At 51.8% G+C, this 22500-nt stretch overlaps 2 protein-coding genes across 2 annotated transcripts in view; both read right to left on the bottom strand.

Annotated features, from left to right (window-relative positions):
* The window catches only part of sptb (spectrin, beta, erythrocytic), a 52051-nt gene extending 47074 nt beyond the window's left edge, over window positions 1–4977 (bottom strand). The window contains 2 exon segments of the mRNA XM_079752198.1: window positions 856–1111; window positions 4726–4977. Of these exon segments, the coding sequence (XP_079608324.1) occupies window positions 856–1006 (151 nt within the window). The 5' untranslated portion in view covers window positions 1007–1111; window positions 4726–4977.
* A 2139-nt stretch (window positions 4978–7116) lies between these two features.
* Window positions 7117–22500, bottom strand: part of stard9 (StAR-related lipid transfer (START) domain containing 9) — a gene marked incomplete at its 3' end in the record, with an annotated part of 41861 nt that continues 26477 nt past the window's right edge. Inside the window, exons 17-33 of the mRNA XM_079752197.1 lie at window positions 22355–22371; window positions 21580–21773; window positions 20947–21082; window positions 20577–20888; window positions 19052–20463; window positions 17232–18553; window positions 13717–17108; window positions 13089–13307; window positions 11966–12149; window positions 10826–10975; window positions 10469–10568; window positions 9769–9935; window positions 9353–9417; window positions 8744–8946; window positions 8328–8407; window positions 7674–7832; window positions 7117–7233 (exon numbers count right to left, since the gene is read on the bottom strand). Of these exons, the coding sequence (XP_079608323.1) occupies window positions 7117–7233; window positions 7674–7832; window positions 8328–8407; window positions 8744–8946; window positions 9353–9417; window positions 9769–9935; window positions 10469–10568; window positions 10826–10975; window positions 11966–12149; window positions 13089–13307; window positions 13717–17108; window positions 17232–18553; window positions 19052–20463; window positions 20577–20888; window positions 20947–21082; window positions 21580–21773; window positions 22355–22371 (8229 nt within the window). The remainder of the gene's footprint in view (window positions 7234–7673; window positions 7833–8327; window positions 8408–8743; window positions 8947–9352; window positions 9418–9768; window positions 9936–10468; window positions 10569–10825; window positions 10976–11965; window positions 12150–13088; window positions 13308–13716; window positions 17109–17231; window positions 18554–19051; window positions 20464–20576; window positions 20889–20946; window positions 21083–21579; window positions 21774–22354; window positions 22372–22500) is intronic.

Below are 22500 nucleotides of genomic sequence, written 5' to 3'. Positions count from 1 at the left end.
AGACGTCCACCACTTCACCTGTTGCTTTACACAACATTTGAGTCGATTTTGCCTTCTTTCTCAAACTTTTATTGCCTTTTTTGCAACCAGCCGAGGAAAACCATATTTGGGAGGGACACAAACCGGCTTCTGTCAATGACCAAAACTCATTCATATGATGGTGGTGGTGGTGAATTGCTTCTTAATGAAATACAATTGCTCGGTAAACTTGGTAAAGTATAACATGAAGATGAACCAAGGTCCTCGACCAATGAGGGAAGAATGTGTTGACGTTGTGTCAGGAAAACGAAGTCCCATTTCCTCCTGTTCCCTTCAACCCCCGGAGGTTCAGCCTGCACCCACATCCCCCGTCCAGGCCGCGAGGGGAACCACACACTGGCCTCCACGGCCCTGCCCACCACCCCCACTGACCCCAGGCCCCCCCGTACTGGGTGAGGGGACGCGCGCCGTGTTCACACCCTGGAGGAGATCCGCGGCCCCTCGGCCTCCACCAACACACACAGTCCTGCTGCGTTGAGGTTCACCGCCCCCAACCAGGCAGACCCCCCCCACCCCCCGACAACGCCTTCCGTCGCAGTACATCCCATAATAAGACGGAGTCCCGCAGGAGCGGGTCGGCCCCGTGGCTCCAGGGGGCGGCCAGACACGAGGGCAGCCAGACGGGTTCGAAAACCCCTGGTCGCTTCACGCCACGTGCGCGTGTGTGTGTCTGTGTGTGTGTTCTTGTGGTGGACACGGTAGCTAGTGAGCCCACCTACTTGTGTTTTTGTGCGCTTGTGTGTGTGTGTCAGTGCGTGTGCGTGCGTGCGTGTGTTCGTGCGGAGGACGCCGTAGCTAGCCAGCCCGCGTTCTTACCCGCGAGGGCTTTGATGCGCGAGCGCTCGAACAGCCGTGCCGAGGTGTGGTCGTGGTCGAGGTCCTCGTCGGTGATCTCGAAGCGAGTGTTGACGCGGCTGTACTGCTGGGTGATCTCCGCGCTGTCGAAGTCCGTGATGGACGCCATCATGGCGGCGGCCGGCGGGGGCGTGGCCGGTGTGAAGGGGTGGTGGGGTGGGGGCTCACGGAGGAGTTGGAGGTCCAAGTGCTGGCAGGATGGGGCGGGAGGGGGCAGCTGATGGAGCAGGGAACAGAACACACACTGATGTTAGGGATGTGCGACCTGGGATGATGGAATGTCTTTGATGTCGATGAGAATATCCGTAAGCCTTGTAACCGAAAGGTCGCTAGTTCGATCCCCAGCCCCTCCTAGCTGAGTGTTGATGTGTCCCTGAGCAAGACACTTAACCCTAACTGCTCCTGACGAGCTGGCTGTCGCCTTGCATGGTTGACTCTGCCGTCGGTGTGTCAATGTGTATATTAACCGATGTAAGTCGCTTTGGATAAAAGCGTCTGCTAAATGCCCTAATTGTAATTGTACTATCAGCCAATCACAATACTGATCATTTTTTGGGATATCATGACATCACAAAACAGCTGAGGTTTTTGTGTATAAATGCAGACACGTCTGACTTTATTTGTATCTATCGTCAGCGATACTGCGCATTTTGGTCGAGATTGGCCGTCAACATCGGTGGCAGATATATACGGTTCCTTCATAATCGTAGAATGAAATGTGATTTATAGAGCTCCCTGCAGTGATCCCAAGGCACTCGCAGTGGGAGGAGAATCAAAACAAAAGAGCAGCTTTAGTGATCGGCTTTGTTGGCTTCCGTTCTCCTCCTGCTGTCGACCTTCAGACAAGGACAGGACTCGGCGGGGGCATCACTGTATGACAACCGACAGCCGAGGGAGATTAACTTTGTGTTTGTTCCAGTACAGATTGCCCCGGCCTTCCAGATAACCCTGTTGCTATCCAACCGACGGATAAAAGAAGGTAAAGGGGCCTCATTCGTCGGTTGGTACCGAGGCTCCATTTTGTCAGGCCCCTGGTCGTGTGAGTGTTTGTCTGTGCGTTGCGTGTGCGTAATGGCGGGCTTACGTTAGCCAGTGAGATAGCTCTATCTAGCCTCAACACACCCCTGTTATCACGCAGCTGCGCGGGGAGGGTAGCCCTCCTCGCTACCACGGAACATGACGGAAGCACCACTAACTCCTCCCCCCGCCCTTCCTTCTTCTAACTCACGAGGTTTCAAACCAGAGAAAGCCCCTGTGTGTGCGTTGTGCGTGCGTTGTGCGTGCGTTGTGCGTGCGCTGTGCGTGCGCTGTGCGTGCGTTGTGCATGCGTGTCTCTGTCCTGTGGCGGCATCAGTTAGACGTGGACGTGACAGAGATCACCTCATGCAATACAGGACCGCGGCGGGGCCGTCAGCGCCCCCTCTGGTGGACTTGCAAAGTGCAGGGGGAAAAATGAAGGATTCATTGAGTGATATTGACCGTCTGTCTCGTCACTTCTACTCTATGCTGTTTAATTTAAAAAATAAAAACGACCAGAAACAGACCAAATCAGCTAATTTTGCATAATACATTGAATTGATCATTCTTATTTGATTCAATACAAATTTGAAGTACCCTATCCCCTGCTTCAGTGCAACACTGATGCCTTGCCACGCGGATCTGGGGCAGAGGCCACCCAGTTGACAGTTGAGCCTGTGACAGCCTCCAGGTCCCCCCCCCCCCAGTCTCCTCCTCTTCCTCCTCCTCAGTGGGCTATCAGTGTTCCACAGAGTGCGTGTTATCAGCGTGTAGGGACGCTCCACCCACCGCTTTATGAGCGGTCCTTATCACTTCATACTCAGGCCCGGGAGTCGGGACGCCGGCCCGCACAGAAACCCCCCCGATCGTCGACGGATCGCACCTCTATCGGCCCCGTGTGGAATGCATACGTTACGCGAAGCATGCAGAAAGTGTACCGATCCATTCGCATTGTGAAAGGCCATGATTAGATTTTGACGTACTTATCGTTGTTAAGGTTTTTTAAGGCCATTACACCTTAAAAAGAGAATGAATTGGAATCAGCGGCAGATGGCAGTGCTCTGATGCACAACAGAGCATTGTAGTCGTGCCATTCCAGGGACACGCCAATTCGGGGCTGCTTGTGCAGCGACACTTCAGCTGCCATCCCCCTTACCCCGTCGGGGGGGGCCTCCCCCCCTTACCCCGTCGGGGGGGGCCTCCCACGCCCCCTTATCACAATGCCCAGTTTAAAAAAGGGACTGAATGATTCTGGGGCGACTCAACGTGAGGGAGAAGCAAAGTCACTGATAAAGTCTCATTGAAGGGCGGCCATGATAGGAATCTAGCAGGCTTATAAAGACTGACCCCTATGCGGCCACCGGATGGTATGAGTCCAGGTCAAACCAACTGGAAGGGTCACCTTTAATGGCTGCCTTCACTATAACAAATGTTCCTCTATCTCGGTCCTTCGTTCCCTGAAAAGAGTTTTTGTTTGCAAAATGATTTGAAATAAAAACCAAATACTTGAAGTGAATAGGTGAACTTATTGGAAAGGGACATCTTTGGATGTAAGAGCCTGCCAAATAAAAAATATAAACAACCGTTGTAAACAACGGGCATCCCACGTGCTGGTGGAGGGGAGGGCGCCACATTATTCTGGGCGCGAGGTCAAACGCAGAGGATGAAATTAGAGAGGGGTGTGGTCAATATGTGGTTGACCAAAATACGTGTGTATGACACGCAGTGCGTGCGTGTGTGTGTGTGTGTGTGTGTGTGTGTGTGTGTGTGTGTGTGTGTGTGTGTGTGTGTGTTTGTTATTGTAGATGAAACAACTGTGCTGTCCAGCCACTAGAACAAATCGGAGATATAAACACTATCGGGACGGAGATCAATAGCCTACAAATGGGATGAGACGGGGGGGGGGGGGGGGAGTCGAGACGCTCTATTGGGTAACTGCCTTAGGTCCGAAAAACCTATATAGACTCCACTTGTACGCGAAGCTGCCGATATCCCAAACTCACCAATCAATATGCATATTAATCGCCTGAAAAGGGAGAAAAAAAACTCTACCTGAACACGCGGCTTTAATGTGAAAATGTGTTGTTTGTTTTACACTGAAGGCGTTTTTAAGGAATCAATACATGAAGAAAATGTGTATTAAATACCTGTTGTCAAAATAAAGCAACGCTTAACCTTTGTTTGGATGGGGAGATATGAGGAGCAACCTACATTATGGGAGGCGATACGGAATCGATGCTAAACTATTTTTTGCCGACAGTTTACAACAAATGCCTCGGAGCGTCCAGCGCCAAACTCCAAACACGCACAGTGCACCATTCGGAGGAGTTCAGTTCAACTTGCTCAGAAATTGTTTGCATCAAACGCTGTGGAAGAGTTGCTAGGCCTTTGTCACCAAACCGATCGCACATTTAAGACAGGGGAGCGCACAAAGTTGCATTTTGTGCGCGCATGCGCAGCCAGAGGGTCGCGTAGCTGCGCCTTCGTTAACATTCTAACGGGTCGAGCGGCGCCTAAATGGAATTGGTGTGGAGTAACTCATGAACAATGTTCCCAAACAAAAACTTCTTCGACGAATGAACCACCTACAGCGGTCATCGATCATCAAGTGAAATAGAGAATGAACATCGAGCGCTCGTCTTCGAGGCCTTCAGTCTGACAGGTGGTTTGAAGGAACTTTCTTAACTTACAAACAACTCCGACCAAACTCCAAACACGGAATCTAATGACTCTCAGTGTTAAAAAAAATGTGCCCTCGGACAAATGCTTTTGTTTGTGGAACAAGGATCATTAGCGGAGGCTTTATTTACTCACTCGGCTCTGGATGCTGTCCGGTCGAAGGCGTTTACGTTATATCTTCTCCCTGCCAATAAACCAATTAAAATACAATCCCATTGAGGCACAATGTTCCCGGTCAGAGTCGCGGAGGAGAGGGTCCTGGAAAGGGGTCCTGGGACGGGGGGCTGTCGGTGCCGCGCATACTACGGTCATTCCCAAAGCGTGTGACCCACCCTGCGCGTTAAAAATAAAGCGCGGAGTACATGATCTGTGCGCGCCGCGGACGGACATTCCTCACATGAGCGGGTGACTCGAAATGGCACAGAGTTCTAGGTGCCCCCCCCTCCTCCCCCCAGCACACACCCTCCCCAGGCTGCAGCTCTAATCACACACGCACCACAAACCCCCCCCCCCCCCCCCCCCCCTCCTTCCCTCACAAATGCCACGACGTCGATACAACGAGTTCTTCCCCATTCACATCAACTCGTTCAAACGGCCAAGAACCACCTGATTTAGAGTTAGGTAAAAAGGTTTAGCAGCTGGGCTCGCTTTAAGTTTGAGTTGAATCGATTTTGCCTCACTATTGGTTTCCTTAGATTAGCAAGTTATTTAGAAGTGTTGGAAGGATACTGTTTCGCTTCAAGTAAAAAAGCAACAACTCACTTTCAAACATGTAAATTGTATTTATAAAAAAAGCACATGCTAAAATTGCATAGCAATAACAATATGGAGGGTTGACAGTAAAAAAAACAGATAGAAAAATGGATTAGGATCAACAAAATCTAAATTATAAATAACAAGGTTTTTTGACAAGGATATAAGCATATAAAAAATAAAGACAAATAATAAAATTACACTTTAATATAAAAAGTGGGTTCCTTCATTCTGTCCCGTCGGGATCCAAACTTAAAAAAATAGTCTTTCTTCTTCATGGATTCCCAGAGAAACGTGTCTCATGGCCGCCCCAAACAAGGGCCTTGACGTCAGCCCGACTGTGTGTTGTTGATTTAGTGCCTGGGTCCGCTCAGCCTGGCCGAGTGGATACTGTTAGCTCAGGCCGTTGAAACTATGCAGACGTGGTTCGGATCCGCCAGCTAGCCGTCGAGCTAGCAGCCAGCTAGCCGTCAAGCTAGCAGCCAGCTAGCCTTCGAGCTAGCTGGCTGCTCTGACTGCGTCTGCATAGTTTCAACTGTTGACTAACGTCCCGATAGCTTTTTCCTTCAGAAAGGCTCCTTTTTTTTGTGGTATCAATGAAATGAGTAAAACTATGATAACTCAACACAACAAAACAATACACAGTAATAAAGAAATCAATAAATATAAACTTCCAAAAATCCAAATAAAATATCCCTTTAACTCCTCCGACAAAGATTTGGGGGTAGGCTACTACTGTGATATAAAAATAATTTTCTTGCTTCTTTAAAAAAGGCAATATCCTCGGTGCATAGGGCTGCGCTAGATCCTGACGCCTGTGTCATACTCCCTCCTCAAACTACAGATAACCATGTTTAGCTGAAACATGTTCGTATTAAAGCTACTCATTAAGAGCATCAGTCTTCACGTCAATAGCTTTTCATGCTGTTCGGCATTTCTTTTGCGAGACACAAGACAGAATGGAGAATCTGCTAGCAAACGCTAGCCGTTCAGCTACGCAATCCCACCTGCTTCTCTCCAGGCTTCGTTGGTGATAGGTGAGGCATTTATACGTTTAGCATGCCGTCTAGACGGGCTTTCCCTACAGTAGTCTAAAAGTCAGCGCAACATTAGCTACGCGGAGTGGCTAAACCCGCTGGAAACCTTTCCCTTAGTCGTCATACAGTGGGTCAAAAACCACGACAGTCTTTGGCGTGATTGTGTCCTTGATTGTAACAAGCGTTCAAAATAATACATTGTCGCAAACACAACAAAAAAAACATCATGATTGAAGATTGCGTCGAAAGAATACCGTGGTACAAAAGAAAGCTGCATGGGTATCAGTATAAAACAATAGATCAGTGCTCTGGATAAAAGTAATGCTCAATAATACTAATCATCAAAATAAAGTCAAGGCAATAAAGTCTTGGTGCAAACTGGAAAGATGAACGAAGGACGGGTCTGGGGTCAAATGTTACTGCAACTCGCGCTCTCATTGGTCGGCAGGTTAGCCCGGGGGAGGGCTCACTGCAACTCGACCTCTCATTGGTCCGTTGGGTTGGCCCGGAGGAGGGCTCACTGCAACTCGCGCTCTCATTGGTCAGCGAGTTGGCCCGGAGGAGGGCTCAGTGCAACTCGCGCTCTCATTGGTCAGCGGGTTGGCCCGGAGGAGGGCCCACTGCAACTCGCGCTGTCATTGGTCAGCGAGTTGGCCCAGAGGAGGGCTCACTGCAACTCGTGCCCTCATTGGTCCGTTGGGTTGGCCCGGAAGAGGGCTCACTGCAACTCGCGCTCTCATTGGTCCGTTGGGGCGGCCCGGAGGAGGGAGCCCAGCTCAGCGATGACGGCCGCGTGTCTGCGGGCCGCGGTGCCTAGCAGTCTGGGAGGGAGGGGAGGAGACCCCAGGTCCACCTGGAGGAGAGGGGGGAGGGGGGAGGGGGGGGGGGAGGGGGGAGAGGAGAGGGGAGAGGAGGGTCAGAGGTTTGGCGACCAAGGATTTGGTCTCCTGGTTATACAGGATTGTCATCATAGCTGTCTCTATCATACACTGTCTCTCCTCTCTCTCTCTCTCTCTAGGGGGAGGAGAGAGAGAGGGAGGTAGGAGGGGAGGAGGAGAAGGTAGAGATGAGTGGAGGGAGAGGAAAGGAGAGCAGAGAAAGGGAGGAGGAGAGGAGGCAAAGGGGAGTGGAAAGAAGGAGGGGAGGAACATAAGAACAGGGCAAATGAGGAGAGGAGAGGGAGAGAGGACGGGAGAGAGCATGGGGAGAATATATGCAACAGAGGAGAAGAGAGGAGCCAGGGAGAAGGGATACAGACTGGAAAGAGCCTTTCACCCCACCCTCCTGTCTCACCTGGAGCAGGTACACCACCCTGACGACCTCACGCCCGCCGCGTGTGATTGGCTGAAGGAGCCAGGCGCTGGGCATCATCTCGCCGCGCACGGCGTCCGCGCTGGGCCGGGGGAGGGACTCCTCGAACACCGACTGAAGGGCCAGCACCTGAACATCCCCCTGCACACACACAGCACTGGGAGATGACCTTTCAATCTTTGGTTTATTATGTTACTTTCTGGAGCTGTTCTTCCCCGTCTCCTTCTCTGCTCCCTGTCTGCACTCCTTTGCACTGTTTCTCTCCTCTCCCCTTCTCTCTTCGCCTCTCCTCCTCTCCCCTCCTTCTCTCTCCTCTCCTTCCTTTTCCTGCTCTCCTCTCCCCCCTCTCCTCTCCTCTCCCCGTGTCTCCTCTCTTCTCTCCTCTCCTCTCCCTCCTTTTTTCTCCTCTCCCGTCCCCATGTCTCCTCGCTCTCCTCTCCTCTCTCTCCTCTCCTATCATCTCCTATTGCACAAAGGTCAGCTATATAAACAATTTCTAGACCAGCACAAAACAAAACAATGTTTCATGTGATGTGTGTGTCTGCGCACACACGCTGCTATGTTTGAGTGTGTGTGTGTGTGAGTGTGTGCGGGTGCGCTTGTGTGTGTATGAGTGTGTGTAGAGTGAGGGGGTACCTGTTTGGATGTGACGCTGATGCAGCAGAAGTCTCTGGGCTGGCTGAGATGGCAGACCGACGCATTTGTGAGCAGATAAACTGAGAGAGAGAGAGAGAGAGAGAGAGAGAGAGAGAGAGTAATTCACTTAGTCGCAGCCTCAGGTAGGTTAGTCTTCGACATAAAAAAATCAAAGAATGTGAAAACCCAAATGAAATGAATTAATGTTCAAAAAAATGAAATACAAATGTTCTTGATTAACTAATTACATCGTTCAAACACCGAAAACTGTCTGAAAATAAATGTCCTACAATTAGTTTACTCTTTACTGATTGAATCTTTTCATCTCAAGTTTAGCGAAAATCCCTACATAACAATCCAACCTGGAACCCTTCTAGTCGGGCCGTGTGACTCGGTGGTGTTCCCGATGTGCTCACCCAGCTGTGTGCTGCCATCTAGTGGCCGCGTCCAGGCGGAGCGCACCGCGGGGTTATAGAGGTGGCTGTGGGCAGGGTGCCGGAGCAGGTCCCACAGGCCGGCAAGGGGCCCGTCCAGCTCTCCCGCCCCCAGGAACCCGTGGACCGTAGGGCTGGAGGAGGGCCGGTAGTAGGCCTGGACCCCTCGCTCTTCCCCCTGGTGCCTACGGGGAAACACATTTGGAGGTTCAGGGTTTGGTTTTTGTCGGGTACAACGTGAAAACATAGATCTGTAGACCACGCACAGGTCAAATGGAAACAAACTATACAGAAGTAATGAAATTAATAAAACGTAAATTGTAACGATATACAAATATAACGTTAAGGAGAAGATCCTGAAATGACAATCGATTTTGAATCGGGAATTGATGATTCGAAAATCCATTTTCAATCGAATCAGGAGCCAAAGAATACAAATCAAATCGAATCGTGAGATGATGAACGATTCACCCCAATTAATATAACCACAGTGTGAGCACAATAATTATGAATGAAACTCCTCATAGTTTATGGGTCTCAATAGAAGGCATCATAGATGATTATCGTGTGGTGTCATATGGACACGCCCACCTCCAGCCAGCCGACGCCTTCCCCACGAGCAGATTGGCCGTGTCCGCTGCAGCAGCCAATCGGATCTGCAGAGAAGAGAGCTTCCTGGTTATCATTATAAAAACAGCAGCCTCAAATACTCCACAAATCAATGAACTCAATTAATTAATATAGGGCTCTAAGATAATTTGATCAAATTAAGATGTTCAGTGAATAAGTGCGAGGAGAAGTGTAATCTCATAAACATATTTGAAATCTAATTTCTTTGTTTGTTGTTTGCTTATTGTCATCTTTGAGAATTAGATCAGATTGAACATGTTTCTTATTGTAATCACTTTGTTCAATATGTCATTCTGTGATCTGATTGATTGACAGCTGGTCAACGGTCAATGAAGGACAGGAAGTAGCTAGATGGCGGGGAGGGGAAACCGCTCTACCTCCAGGAGGGCGCGGCTCAGCAGACCGGACGCCACGCCCTGATAGGCTGCCGAGATGGAGGAGGCAGAGCCGAAGGAGCTGGATCGCTGGCGGGATTGGCCGGCGGCGGAGGGAGAGGAGGTGAGGAGGGGTTTGAACCCGGACCCCGGAGACTCCAGGTGGACGTCTGGAACCGAGACACACAGGGCCGTCAAACCGAGGTTGTGGGTTCCATCCCCGATGTGTGCGGAACGACCCAGCCAGGAGATCGGGGCTTTCTGAATCCGTTTTTCTGAGCTTCCCGATTTATGTATTATGTATACAATGGTTTCAAAGCTGAAGCCGTTGACAGCTTAATTCACAGTTGAACGGACTTGTGTGTGAACATAAACACAGCCCGGGGACATGTTAACGAAGATTACAACAAACGTTGACGTTGGCTCTCATTAGAGCGGCTCTTTAAGCGAGGCCTGCTCTTTAATGAATCCACTGATGTCTCTTTGGGTAAAAGCATCGCTAAATGGTGAGCTAGCCCAGGGCAGAACCTCACACGGAGAATGATGTCAATGGTTCGAGTTGTATAAGAGAGTCTGGTATTAAATGAGGCTTTATTATTCACAAGCATGCCAAAATATACCATAATTAAAATAAACCTTTTCGGTTTTTGTTGTTGTATTTCAACATCCACACATGAATAAATCATTCCAGTGACGTTCCTACCCTTAGTAGACAGCCTGCATCGTTGGCTCCGTGAACCCTGAGAGCCACTCAGAGGAGGATGACCCCTGACCGTCGGCCCCTCGTCACAGAACCCTGGCTCCTGTAAAGCAACACAACAAATGCAACAATGATCACAAAAGTCGGATCTAACTTAACCGATCAACTAATCGCCGGGTAATTTGTACAGACAGTACTTTAAATTGAAGCCAAGTTCAAACCCATCCTCAGTGATGACTCACAAACCATTATAAAATACAGAAGGCTGAACATTAGGTTTAACGTGGATGTGTTCACAGCCCTGACCTGTCAGGGGGGGGGGTGCAGTCTGACCTGTGTGTGTGGGGAGGGCAGTCTGACCTGTGTGTGGGGGGGCAGTCTGGTGGGGTCCTGCAGCAGGGTCGTGTGTCCGCTGACGTAGCCTGAGGTGTGCCCCGAGGACAGGCTGAGACTGGAGCCGGTGCACAGGGTACTGCTGCTGGTCCCGGGACAGAACCGGGCCTCGTCCTGCTGATGACACCCAACATGGACTCACAATACAATAGGACACACATAGTGCAGCAACATGGACTCACAATACAGTAGGACACACATACTACAGCAACATGGACTCACAATACAGTAGGACACAGGCATTACAGCAACATGGACTCACAATACAGTAGGACACACATACTACAGCAACATGGACACACAATACAGTAGGACACAGGTACTACAGCAACAGGGACTCACAATACAGTAGGACACACATACTACAGCAACATGGACACACAATACAGTAGGACACAGGTACTACAGCAACATGGACTCACAATACAGTAGGACACATACTTCAGCACATGGACACACAATACAGTAGGACACAGGTACTACAGCAACAGGGACTCACAATACAGAAGGACACACATACTACAGCAACATGGACACACAATACAGTAGTAGAGACGTATTACAGTGCACTCACACAAACACACAGTGGATCTCGAAACCGAACACATTTGCCATTCAGCAGACATCTTAGAATGCCATTCTTCCCTTAGAACAGCATTCTTAGCCCCAGCAGGAATCGAACCCCTAACCCTAGGTAGTGTTAATGGCGCTACCAGTTGAGCAACACTGGACCGTTACTGTATATTGTTTTAATGTTCACAGTCTATAAAATGAGTGTGTCTAATGTCTTTCATTTCACGCATTGAAATATGAATAAACACAATCAAATAAAGAGGGAATAAACAAGTATAATTGTTTTTCCTTCAGCCCAAAAATACCAAAACAATGTTGAGGCAAATGAAAGAAACGTAAAAGTCCCATTTTCTTCGGAAAAACTGCTTCCCTATAATTTGGGGAAATCAGTGCTCTGTTATGACACGCAATTAGGGGACCGAAGCCGCCCGGGCATCCCAATTAGGACTCCGCTAATGAGCCCACCTGCACCGGCCGAGCAATCAACACCGACTAACGAGACACCCGCGGCCCGTCAGCGGCCGTCAGACGCACCTTGGTGGCGGCCGCCGCGCCCTGGACCTGGAGCTGCCTCCTCTCCAGCTCCGCGCGCTGGCGGAGCCGCACCCTGGCCCGCGAGATCTCGCCGCGTGCCTCCTCCCGGGCCCGGCCGTAGTCCCGGAGGAGGTGCTGGATCTCCGAGGAGTAGCGGCCTTCACCTAGCGGGGGCACCAGGGCTCTGAGGGGGGGGACAGAGGAGGACGGGAGCTGAGACAGGACAAGACAGCAGCTGCAGGACGCTTCAGCGTGGGGAGGCTACTGGCCTATTGTAGGTTTTAATGTATGTTAATATTACTGACTTATGGACAGTTTTAATGTATGTTAATACTACTGACCTAGAGACAGTTTTAATGTATGTTAATACTACTGACTTATAGACAGTTTTAATGTATGTTAATACTACTGACCTAGAGACAGTTTTAATGTATGTTAATACTACTGACCTAGAGACAGTTTTAATGTATGTTAATACTACTGACCTATAGACAGTTTTAATGTATGTTAATACTACTGACCTATAGACAGTTTTAATGTATGTTAATACTACTGACCTATAGACAGTTTTAATGTATGTTAATACTACTGACCTAGAGACAGTTTTAATGTATGTTAATACTACTGACCTATAGACAGTTTTAATGTATGTTAATACTACTGACCTATAGACAGTTTTAATGTATGTTAATACTACTGACCTATAGACAGTTTTAATGTATGTTAATATTACTGACTTATGGACAGTTTTAATGTATGTTAATACAAGAATACAAGATGTTTATTGTCATATACACAATGGAAACATAGTTTGCACTGGGCAATGAAACTCTTAATTCTTGATTCTTAACAGTTTCAATGTATGTTGATATACAATGCTTAACTTTTTTTTTCACAACACATTACTTACTTTATTGAATTTGCTCATCAATATATATCCATATCATATATTAAACAATTAATATAGAATAACATAGAATATTCATCTAACTGTAAGCAACTCAAATCTAATTAAATTCCCTATCAATACCTTTTATTTTAAATGTACAATCAAACAGCTGTTCTCCTTATATGCTAAAGTGCGTTTGTCTTGAGAACAGACTCATGCTATATATGGTCTTACCTGGCGCTGTCTGACACCCCCTGGCAGAGTGGCTGTGCCTGACGAGTGCTAGGCCCGCCCCCCTGAGAGCAGCCCGCACCCCCCTGGGAGCAGGCCCCGCCCCCCTGGGAGCAGGCCCCGCCCCCCTGGGAGCCATCCCTGCTGGGACTCAGGCTGCGGGCCCTCCGGTAGCTCTGGAGCCTCTCCTCTCGCCTCAGCCCGTCCACGCTGTGTCGGTGTCTGGGGGGGAACAGGGAAGGGAGAACATACACATCGACGTGGACGAGACTTGAGAAGAATTGATAGGATGTTTAGGATGATTTGGCCGCTGGAAATATATGTTGACTTGACATGGATTCGATCTATCGATCAAAAGATCAGTGGCAATTTTCAGGAATATTCAAGTTAATCCGCCTTGAATTGTACTTCTTTTTCTGATGTAACACCAGAACAGTTTAATAAAGGTGATCTTTGTGCAAATACTATAATTCACAGATTAAATAGATGCTCATAAACCATTGAGGATACGTTTGATATTTTTACATCATTCATGTTTGATATAACATGAACACCTAACAACACATTCATCTGTTCCAGATATTCAAATTTAAACAGGTTTCCAAGTCAAGCCGTAAGGACGCCGCCTCACCTGTGGTAGCGCTGCTGTCCGGTGGGCGTGGCCCCCGCTGGCTCCGCCTCCTCCCAGGCCGCGGGCGACAGCAGCCTCAGCAGGGCGTCCGTCTCCCCGAGGCCGTAGTGCAGCCTGGCCTCCGCCAGCTCCACCGTCAGCTGGGGGGGGCCGGCCTCCGCCCGCACTGAGGCCATGACGCGCAGCCTCTCCCTCCGCAGCCTCTCCACCTCCCTCGGCCCCGCCCCCGCTGGCTCCTCCCACTCCTCCCGGCGGCCGGCGTCCACGCCCCCCTGCTGCTGGGCGTCCGTCGGGGGCGTGGTCCGTCTGTCCGGGCGACAGGCGGACGTGGGGCCGTCGCTGACGCCCGACCAATGGCTGAACTTGTTGTGCATGGGCAGGTCCTCTGGGAGCCGACCCCCGGGGTGGGGGGGACCGGGGGGGGGTGCAGGAGGAGGCGGGGACACGCTGGCTACGGGTCTCGCGTTGAGGAGGGTGTCGGTGTTGGACTCGCTGGGCGCCGTGGAAACGGCGTCGTCCTCCGGGGTCAGGGCCTCGCTGGACGAGGAGGAGGCGGCGTTCCCGTGGCGCCCGCGGTCGGCGGAGTCGCCCCGGATACTCCTGTCGTCACGGAGATCCATTTCCTCATGACCGCATTCGTCGCCGTGACGACCTCCAGGAGAGGGATGGCTCCGTCTCGTGATGCCGCCGCAGGAAGTAGAAGTTTGACGCGGGGGGCTTTTCGCAGAGCCGCCGTTGGAGCTGATGGGGTCGTTGTTCTCTTCCTCTGTGGTGTTTTTCCTTTTAACGTTTCTATCAACATGGGACTGAAGGCCTGTTGAAGTGTTCGAGTTTGTTCCACTCACGCTTTCCACTGATGTCGATCCGACTGATTTATTTGAGGAAACATCGCCAAATAATCGGTCCATTGCATCTCGGTCTCTAACGAACATGCTCCCATTCTGTTTTCCGGGGGAGGGTGTAGAGTGTTTCCCGTTTGACTCGGTGCACTTGCTGGAGCCCCGGGTGACAATGGGCGACGAGGCTCTGTCCGTGTACCTTGTCTGTTCCACGCAGCACGAAGACCGCCCGGGATTCACAGACGGAATGGGGTTTGATAACCTGTGGCCGGTTTGAGAGAATCCACAACTTTTGGTAACTGCCGTGCTTTGCTTCGAGTTGCTCGAACGAGCGGACGCTGTGTGACAACTTTCGGTTTCGGTCGGTTTCTCCACAGCGGTCAAGCTGTGTGAGGCGTGATTCAGAAGATGATTCTCCACGCTTTCTTTTGCAGCCAACGTGTTTATCTTCAGGTCAGACCCACTCCATTTCCTTTCCTCCGATCTGGCTTTTTCCATGACCACACCGGGACATCTCTCCCCATGGGAAACACTGAGTACATCAGAACCGATCACTGTGACTATCACGTTGACCTCATGGGGTCTGGCCCTCTCTGTAGGTGAAGACCATCGCTGGGGGATGTCTTTAACGAAAGACGTGAAGGTTGCTTCAGTCTGGATCCCGATATCAAAGGACGTATGATTCCGGGTGGTGTCTTTAAGCTGACCCCGTGGCACGGTGAAATCCGAAGCGTTGACCTTTCTCCTTGGGCTGGGTTCCCCTGTCCTCATTCCCTGGATATCTCCCAGCAGGTCCGAGGTGCTGTGGATCAGCTGGGAGAGATGGGCGGACATGTTCTCCATGCTGGCCCAGGTGGGAGTATCTCTAATGTCCTCTTTGGTTCTAGTGGTCGGAACGTGGGTTCTACTCCTCTGGTGCCGCTGGTTCCTGCCGAGGTCAGGACCCGGGGCAGTCGTAGACCTGGACCCTCGAGAGCCACCGAGGCTTTGGATCACACGACCCTCGGTCTGAGTGCCGTGGTCCTCAAACCTCCTGCGTCTTTGAGCTTGGCTCACGTCAGCGCCAGACTCCCGCTCCGAAGAGTAGAACAGCATGATGTCGTCCACACGTCCGGAGCTGTTGGCGCTTTGACAGGAAGAGCCGCTGTTCAATGAGAGGCTGGCGAGGCCGTGGTCGAGACCAGACGACTGCTGACGCGACGCATCTGAGACAAGGTGAGGTGTGGTCCTTCCTTGCTCTCGGTAGTCCTCGCCGCTGCTGAGCGTGCTCGAGAGCCCCTTGTGGATGGCGAAGGTGCTCAGGTGGGAGTGGAAAGGAGAGTTCTGCCTGTTTAAGTCGTTGTCGACGCTACAACATCTCGTTATGCGCTTCTCAGCGCTGTTCAACAGTGGAGATTTGGAGGACAGGTTGACTGCGCTGCCAAACACCGGGGTCTTGTAACACTGATGGGGCGAGGGGTCTTCCTGCCACTGGCGAACGAAGGGGTTGATGTCACTCGAGGCAAAATGCATCTGAGACTCCTGCGGTGCTCCGGGGCGATGGGATCGCCTCACTTTGGGATGGGGCATGGTTCTCTCCTTATTTGGGGTTCTCATTTGTTGAGGTGGTGAAAGATGGCCCTTGGGGCAACGCTCCCTGGCTGGTCCCTGGTATATACCTGGATCATGAGTAGAAAGGGTCTCCACTAGGGAAATACCGTCTGACCTTATTCTAGAAATAGCTCTATGGTCGCCTCCTGTTTGAGCGATCCTTGACTGACTAGACTTTAACTGCGTGGATTCGGGCCGACTGCGATGCACCCGGGGGGGGGGCTCATCTTCCTCGTCTGATGAGGATTGGACTGCGGAATCCGAAGAGGAAGAGGAGTCTGGGTGAACCAGGGCATTGGACCTTCTGAATCTCTTAGGCTTCCCCTTCCTGTGCTTGGTGCTATGGTTCCTCTGCTTGGTGTGACCATGTATGGACACGTTGTTTTTTGAAACATCTCCTCCATCAGCACACGTGTTCCCCGCTGGATTCCGTGGCAGAGAAGCCATGGCATGACTATCATTGTTACTGATAGTCGATGGAACCTGGGATTTTGTAATATTTGTATTTCTCCCCATTATGTCTGTTGTGTTGTTTTGCAGACAGTTATGGAGCCAGTTTTGGTCAATTATGGAGTGCTCGTTCAACCACTTTGCAATTTCATGATTATTGTTGTGATAATTCATATTCACCACGCAAGTCTGAGCAGAGCTGTTAGAAAGGCTCTTATTACTTTTGGTAACGTGCCAGTTTCCAGGCATTCTCTCAGTTTTCAGTTCCCTGCTCTCATTAGCCAAATATCCAGGGATATCTCCAGGTGACTTCACTAAGGCACGTTTGTCTACTGAGCCACTGCTGCCTTGCCGGTGGCGGCCATCTTGGGAAGGATGACCTGTCTCTAACTCTGAGTTTGGTTTGCATGAACCAACGTCTTCATCCTGAAGAGCTGAGGCTGAATGTACACCGAGACACGTTATGGGAGTATAACCGGTGTTTCCGTCTGTGGGAAGTTCAGGGAAGACGTTCTGAGGCGGTGGGGCGTCGGGTTTCAAGAAACAGGTAGCCGGACACGCCTGTCGTCTGTCGGATTGTTTGGGGCCAATATTGAGACGGGCAGGAGTAGGATGACATGTTTCTGCCCGTGTTACCCTGTCGCCGTCACTCAGAGCGAACGGCGGATACGTCTCCAGAGACGCTCCGGGCCCACGTCGGGAGGGAATCCTATCCTGGAACGGGAGGAGGACCGGGAGCACGCAGCTGGAAGGATCTGTCTCTGCCTTATCGGGGAGAGAACCATCATCATTCAGGGGGATGTCTGACGTTGTCTCCGTGAAGTTTGGAGCACGCTCAGTCGCGGCCGTCTCATCGGCAGGCGGATGCATCTGGTCCTCGTTCCCCGAAGCCTGTTCTCCGTTCCCTCCCTGTGGTGCGGAGCGGCGTTCGGTATAGGCGACCGCCGCTTTCATCCGATCACTTCCTTCATCCCTCGTCGGCGTTCCTCTCCCTCCCGTCGACTCAGCGGCGCCGCGGGGGGGCTGAGCTGCGGCCCGGGTCCACTCTGAGACCAGGGTCTCGGCTGAGCCGTGCGGCGGCAGGGCGAAGGGGGTCTCCTCTGAGTGGGAGGTCTCCGCTGAGTGGGGGGTCTCGGCTGAGCCGTGCGGCGGCAGGGCGGTCAGGCTGTGCCTGCGGCTCTGCCCGGCGTTATCCCGGCCCATCAGAGAGGCCGATGTGAGGTGTCCTCTCACCACCTCGGCGATGCGGAGATCGATGGCGCTGCAAATGGCGTCCCAGTGACGCACCGGCTTCCTCCCATCCGGTTTACCTTTCCGGTCGACGAATCCGACCGACGTTCCGTATCGCATTTCCAAACCGGTCGTCTTATCTTTCTTTCTGTCTGTTTTGATTCCTTCCGAATCTCCGACAGAGATACTCCATAAGGAGCGCGTGCCGTTGCTTTTAGGACCTTGATCCGGCAATGCCTTGTTCCGGTCAGCCTGGTTCCGTGTCTGCCTGTTTGTTGATTGAGACTCTATCTGGGCCTTCACGTTAGCACGGTCCGAATCGCGGCTGGGAATGTCCTCATCCACGTCAGGGGCTTTCTCTTCTGTGTCACTGTTGTCGCTGATGCCGACAGACCGGGCAACTTCCCGCCTGCCGATTTGCGTGTAACAGAACGATTCTGGGGACCCTTCGTCGCTCCGCTTTGGGATCTTCAAGCCCCCGGCCACCGTCTCTTTGAGCTCTTTGTTCCTCTTTCTGGAGCTTTTACTAAGAGATCTAACAGGCTCAAGTTCAGAGCGGTGGGGTGCAGACGTGAGCTGTGATTGGTCCCCTGGGATGGAGACCTCTTTGGTATCAGGGTTCTCGTAAGGCTTCACCTTGTTTAACTTCTCAGTTTCGTGGGGATTGACCGGTACATTATCGTTCTTGGAGAGGTCATGGACTACAGGATGTGTTTGTTCATAGGACTCTGATGGATGAGCGAAGGGGCAGACAACATTCTCAGAGGAGTTGGTCAAACCGGTAATCTCCATCAGGGTCACGCCCTTCAAAGCATGATCTAATTTGATTGGCTGCTGGCTTGTCATGTTACTACGGCAAATCTCATTACTAGCAAGTGAAAAACATTCACTTCTCTCTGCAGTGGGTAATACATCTAGGCATGCATTGGTTTGAACATCTATTGTTATCTTCTGCACACTTTCCAATAGCTTATTGTGTTTTGTGAGTCTTCTGCCGTCATTATCAAGCCCAGTATCACCTATTAACCTTAAAACATTCCCTGGTTCTGGAGGTGTTTCAGTGTCTGGAAAATATATGCCTGACAATTCGGCAGGAGCCTTGAGGTTCTGATCCTCCACGGCGACATGGACTCCTTCAGAGCTGCAGGACGCTGTGGGGGTACAGCTCCTAAACTTTCTCAGAGCGTCTGAAAGTTCTAGGCCGATCAGACTTGGGCTGCTGCTACCATTGCTGTTGACGTCCCCTGCTCGGTACAGCGCGTTCTTCCGGAAGGCTGCAGAACATTCCCCAGGGACCCTTGGACTGTCTGCTGCCTCGGTGGAAGACCAGGCGTCGGTTAGGGCCAGCTGAAGATCCGGTTCCCTCAGACTGCAGCTGCTCAGAGAGCGAGGGCTGCCAGTGAGGGCGGTCCGCCTGTCAACCGGCTCTTCCTTTTGCTTGTGAACAGCGGGTTCCATCGCGGATCCGGTTTCCACTCTCCCTTTCGTGTCAAGGCCGCCATTTCGTCTCCAACAGGCCTCTGCTGGTCTTCCCTGAGTACTTTCACCGTAGGCATGTCCCGGAACAGTGCTGATGTTAGATATCTTGATGTGCCTAAGGAGATGACGGGAGGAGTCCGTCAGCCGTGTGTGCATAGGCACCCCTGTCCTGGTCACCCTAGAGTGCATGGTGCTGCCCTCTGGTGCCAAAGAGTCTCCGGACATCTGGCTGTCCACGCTGTCGCTCTCGCTCCCCAGAGCCTCCTCATGTCTCAGTTGATCCACAAGGGCGGTGGCGTACGCTGAGGACAGGGAGTCCATGGAGAGGAGGCTGTCGCAGTCCGACGACCCTCCGTCACGTTCCCCCCCTACGTCCTCTGCCCACCCGGCCAGGCCCAGCCTCTCCACCCAGGAGCTGGTCTTGTTCATCAGGGCCTCCATGCTGCGCCAGCGGCGGTGTTTCACATCCTCGGGGAACGTCTTTCGGCCCAGCTCCTCGCAGGAGACAGTGGTTTTAAGAGCATGCTGGTTTCTGTTTGTCATGCCGGCGTCTGTCAGGCTCCGCTCTCTGCTGATCTTCCTCTGGTGAATTCTGTTCGTTCTGCCGACCGGTTTGGGGTTCCTTCGTCCATTCCCCACTGGCGGCGGCTTTTTGAACACTTTGGACAGTGCTGTCTTCAAACCAGGTCCTACAGATCGAGAGAAAACCTTCCGGATTGTTCCGAGCCCTTTATTGCCTCCTTGAGTCCTGACGTCCGCACACGCAATCTTCTGGACTTTGGGGTTTTCGACAGATGGATCCTTTTCCTTCTCACTGTTTATTGGCTGTAAGGCAGTCCTTTGAGGTGACTTCAGACTCCCTCGGGGGTTCTGATTGGTCTTGAAGGTCAGGCTCCGGTTTGTGAGGAGCGGTTTCCTCTCTGGGCGTTCCTGGTAGCTGCGGGCTGGGGGGGGCTCCCTGACAGTTTGTTTGAGGTTTTCAGAAGAACCGTCTCTGCTCCTTGCCGCCCGACTCTGTCCGGATGACGCCCCAGCGGAACAGCTCCTGGTCCTCTCTCGAGGCAGACACTCGTCCGAAAGCCACTCCCTGCTAAAACAATCCCCGCTCCTCGAGGGATCCGCCATCAGCTCTGTGGACCTGTTCCTCTTCAGGTAGCGGCTGCGGGAGGGGGAATGCAGCACGAATTAAAGTTTGATCACATCTGAAACACGGAGTCGCAGTGAGACGTGCATGCCTAGCATCGGTCACAACTCCAGCCACGCCCTGCTCACCTGAAGATGGGGGGGTGCTGGGGGTAGAGACGCGACAAGATGTCCCCGGAGAAGGAGTGGCGGCGAGGGTTGCGTGACGGCGGTCCCCCGGGCCCCCAGGGGGAGCCCGGCTCCGGGGAGTCTCCGGGGCTCCCCGGGCCGGGCGGCAGGGTCTGCTCCAGCCTCTGCAGCTCCCTCTTGGCCTCCAGCAGGTGGCGCTTGCGGGCGATCCTCTCCAGCTGGAGGTGCAGCCTCTTGCGGCGGACGCGGCCCTCGGCACGGCGCAGGGCGTGGTTCCTCAGCAGCTCCTCCTGCACCACCCTCTTGATCACTCTGAGCAGCCGGGGCGGGGGGGGGGTCCGGGACACGGGCTGCGGCGCCGTCGTCGGACCCCCGGGGGGCGCTGGAGAGTCGCTCCAGGAGGGGGGCTGGCAGGAGGTCCGCCTGCACGCCGGACTCCTGGGTCACCCTGGGGGAGAGGGCAGCAGACTGCAGGCGCTGCTTCTCCTGGAGGATCCACCGCTGGACTGTGGGCGGAGAGGCGGAGGACATCTCGGTCACTTACTGCTTTACTGATCAATGGGATTTACAAAATGCGCTAAATGTGCAATAAAACACGATAGAAACTGTATTTCGCTACGATACTTGATTCAACCACTCTATTTCATCCTAGAGAAACCACAAAAAAAAACACTCAAAATACCGGAAAGAAATAATAGCTCACAGCAACATATTGAAAAAATGAACTATGAACTAGTTCATTTTTTGGAACTGTGAACTTAGTTCAAAATTTGGAATTATGAACGTTTAACTGAACTAGTTCCTTTTAAAATTTGTGAACTGAACTTTGAACTAGTTCACGTAGAAAGTGAACCTCCCCAACACTGGACATAATTATCTTCAACATAGGAAATCCAATCAAATGATGTTTGATTAATGATTGTGTTGGTAAAATATAACACAATAAACAACCGCACTTGGGTTTGACCAGCCTGTGTCTTTAGTTTGTGCGTGTTTGTCTGACCTTCGGCGTGCTGCTGCGTCAGCAGGGCCTGCTCCTTCTCCAGCTCCCCCTCCGCCCTCCTCTGCTCCTCCTGGATCTCCTTCCTCAGGGCCTCCACGTACCCCTGCTGCTCCTCCACCCGCTGCCTGGCAGAGGACTCCTCGCTGGGGGAGAGGGCCGTGACCGGCCCGCCCGGAGGGTCCGCTCCTCCAGCGCTGTGGGGGGGGGGAGAGAGAGAGAGAGAGGGGGGGGGGGGGAGAGAGAGAGGGGGGGGGGGGGGGGGGGGGGAGAGAGAATGAGATAGAGGGAGAGAGGATGAGAGAGAGAGAGAGAGAGGGAGAGAGAGAGAGAGAGAGGGGGAGAGAGAGAATGAGAGAGAGGGAGAGCGAGAGAGAGAGAGAGAGAGGAGGATGAGAGAGAGAGAGAGGGGAGAGAGAGAGAGGATGAGAGAGTGAGAGAGAGAGAGAGAGAGACGGAGAGAGCGAGAGAGAGAGAGGGAGGGAGGGAGGGAGAGAAAATGAAAAAGAAAGAGAAAAAGAAAAGGAGAGAAAGAAAGAAAGAAAGAAAGAAAGAAAGAAAGAAAGAAAGAAAGAAAGAAGAGAGAGAATTTCAGATGTAGCTGACGAATGAGTACAAAGCTCCTTTCAAGCCGTTGGACTCAGTAAATATTTACGAACAAAATTTTGAATTGTCGAATCACAACACATCTCTCCGCACCACGCAGAGAGTGTTCATGCAGGAGTTGGCGCCAAAGGGACTGTTGTTTTGGAATAACTTCTGTAACTAGGCTGGTTACTTAGCAACCGCCTCATCCTGTCCGGTAAACAGCTGACAGAGGAAGTTGAAATCAACTGCACACACATACACATGCAAACACATGGACCAGCATTTGCACACATATACACACACGCATGCACGCACACACGCACGCACACACACAAA

The sequence above is a fragment of the Pollachius pollachius genome, assembly GCF_949987615.1.
Source record: "Pollachius pollachius genome assembly, chromosome: 15".
NCBI classification, from domain to species: domain Eukaryota; kingdom Metazoa; phylum Chordata; class Actinopteri; order Gadiformes; family Gadidae; genus Pollachius; species Pollachius pollachius.
The sequence above is the reverse complement of the archived record's forward strand: the minus strand, read 5'-3'. Positions and strand labels throughout refer to the sequence as shown.